Source organism: Glossina fuscipes, unplaced genomic scaffold (genome assembly GCF_014805625.2).
Source record: "Glossina fuscipes isolate IAEA_lab_2018 unplaced genomic scaffold, Yale_Gfus_2 86, whole genome shotgun sequence".
In the NCBI taxonomy this organism is placed as follows: domain Eukaryota; kingdom Metazoa; phylum Arthropoda; class Insecta; order Diptera; family Glossinidae; genus Glossina; species Glossina fuscipes.
The window spans coordinates 1,444,610-1,447,066 of record NW_023998440.1 but is presented as its reverse complement, the minus strand read 5'-3'; the positions used below and the strand labels follow the sequence as shown (position 1 = coordinate 1,447,066).

Genomic DNA, 2,457 nt, shown 5'->3' with positions numbered 1-2,457 from the left:
ATCGGGGGTGCCGCCGAAAATGGCTGTACTAGCACCGGAGGGTGCTCAAATGGTGCCAATATTGGGCTCGACGCTGGGTGCTCCACAATCGGCGGGTGTTTAGGCGACGCTGGAGGTTTAATCGGTAGTGGGGGTTCCATCGAAGGTGGTTGTTCCAAAGATGGCGGGTGCTTAGGCGACGCGGGAGGTTTTCTTAATACCGGGGATGCCATCGAAGGTGGCTGTACTAGCAACGGAGGGTGCTCGAATGGTGTTGGCATTGGACTCGGCGCTGGGTGCTCTACCATTGGCGGATGCTTAGGCGACGCCGGGGTCTCGATGGGTACTGAGGGATCCATCGAAGGTGGATGTACTAGCGCTGGCGGTTGCGTAGGCGATGCGGAGGGGTCCATCGGTACCGGGAGTACCGTCGACGTTGGGTGTTCTGGCACTGGCGGATGTTCAAACAATGCCAGAGGTTCCAATGACGCCCAGCTCGATGCTGCGTCGACCGTCGCCGCAGCGCATTCGCTAGTAGCCAAGGCATCTCTTGCCGCCAAAAATGCTGATCAAGCCAGGAGCTCTAATAGAGCGGAGAGTTTCGTCAATAGCAGCAGTTCCATTGGTACTGGTACTTCTATGCTCGGAAATTCGAGCTTCGACAGCAAGGTCAACGCAGACGGGGAGGACACCATTGGCGGAAAATCTACCGCAAAATTGGGCTTTAGTTTGGGGGCAGGAAGCCGCATGGGATAAGCTTTGTAAATAAATTCCAAACTTGGCTTGCATAGCAATTACACGTCGCCAAATACATAGATAATTCTGGAATAACGAAAATCATAACAAAATACATTTTAATACATTAAATTTTAATTTTATAAAAGCATGTTTAGCATGTTGCAAATATATTTATTTCCTTACATTCCTAGTAATGAGAACGCCCCTTCTTCACTTTAGATTTAATTATTATGAGTGAGTCGAATCCTAAAGGAAACACGCTAAAATATTTTTAGCACATTTTTTACCTAATCCTTTAATAATTACCTAGTTTGTAAACGGAAAAGTGAAACGTCAAAGAGTAGAGTTACACCAACTTTCAAGTGTAAGAAGAGTTGCTAATGATTAGCCTACATAAGCCATGTCTGCATCAGTTCCTATTTCTAATACTTAATAGTTTATTCCGTGCATTTCATCTAGCATTACGCAATGCGTACCCATACTTATTCTCGTTAACTATTTTCAATAAGCTTGCCCAAATGTGTTTGATTATATACGAGGAGTTCCATATTTAAAAAATTTTTGTAAAAATCATTTTGAAGAATTGATAGGAAAAACGAAAAGGATCGTTCCCGATTTCAGCTCTTTCAGAGAAAGAGCTTAAACGAGTAGTAAGCTGTACACGAAAATGCTTTCGAGGTGATAGTAACAACAAACGTTTACGCTATTGATTAGAATATCGTTAAGAAGACGTGAATAGCACACGGAAGTGTTAATACAATTTTTTTTAAATTGGGAATAAAGTCATCACATTCTGAATCGTTTAAACTTGTCCTTCTGCCCGTCCTTGTAACGTTTGTTGTAAATATCGTCATAGTCGCAAAAATTAAACTATCAACTTCAAAATTAGCACAAACATTGCAAATTTCCACACGCAGCTTGGAAAACGGGCCAACAGTGTCAAATAAGGTGGGAACATCTCTGATTTTCAAAAAGATTAAAAAATGGGTTTTTGGCTTCTTAGTTATAAACTACAGCAATTAAGCCTACAAAAAGTGAAAAGAAACTATATGCTATGCGTGCCTCTATAAAAGTGAAAAAAGTCGGCCACACCTGCTTAATTTTATAGAGTGCCATAAACTCCTTCTTTTTTTCAAAACTTATGTAATGCACAGAAGCAAGGTTCAAAAACGCCATAAAGTATATAAAGTCGAAATGCACCTTAGCTTGTATGTCTGTTAACCTGTGCGCGACTGTGTAGTGCCTGTTCTGCCTTAGTTCTTTTTCTTTTCGTAGGATCACGGTGATGGGTATAAAAGATTCGATCACAACCGAGTATAATTTTCTTCTTTTCTTTTTCTTCTGGTTTATATTGAAGCAGAGAATTAAACAACTAGCATAGACTAAGTGAAGTGATCAAAAAATAAGAATTTTCAATATTTTCAAAAATAATTCAAGCTGATCTATGGTTATAAAACAAACCCAATTGAATTCAGATTGCATCGAAATTCAACAAAATGAAGCTACAGATGTTCCCCCTGATCGCAGTTTACTTTCAACTCATCATCACGTTTGGGCATCAGATTTTTATGTGTTCGAAATAATATTGGTTTATTTTGTTCCACCTAAATCGAGTCCTGACGTTGCAGTCAGAGTTAGCGTTATTATACGAAAAATTTAGACAGCTTAAAAATTACTTCTTTCTTACTCTAATATAAAGTATAATTGATTATTTTAATATCTGTCTCGTTCACTTAGCTA

At 39.9% G+C, this 2,457-nt stretch overlaps 1 protein-coding gene across 1 annotated transcript in view; it reads left to right on the top strand.

The window, feature by feature from the left end:
* Positions 1-863, top strand: part of LOC119638255 (uncharacterized PE-PGRS family protein PE_PGRS10-like) — a 1,516-nt gene extending 653 nt beyond the window's left edge. The window contains exon 2 of the mRNA XM_038034927.1: positions 89-863. Coding sequence (XP_037890855.1) covers positions 89-735 — 647 coding nt within the window. The 3' untranslated portion in view covers positions 736-863. The remainder of the gene's footprint in view (positions 1-88) is intronic.
* The last annotated feature ends 1,594 nt before the right edge of the window (positions 864-2,457 follow it).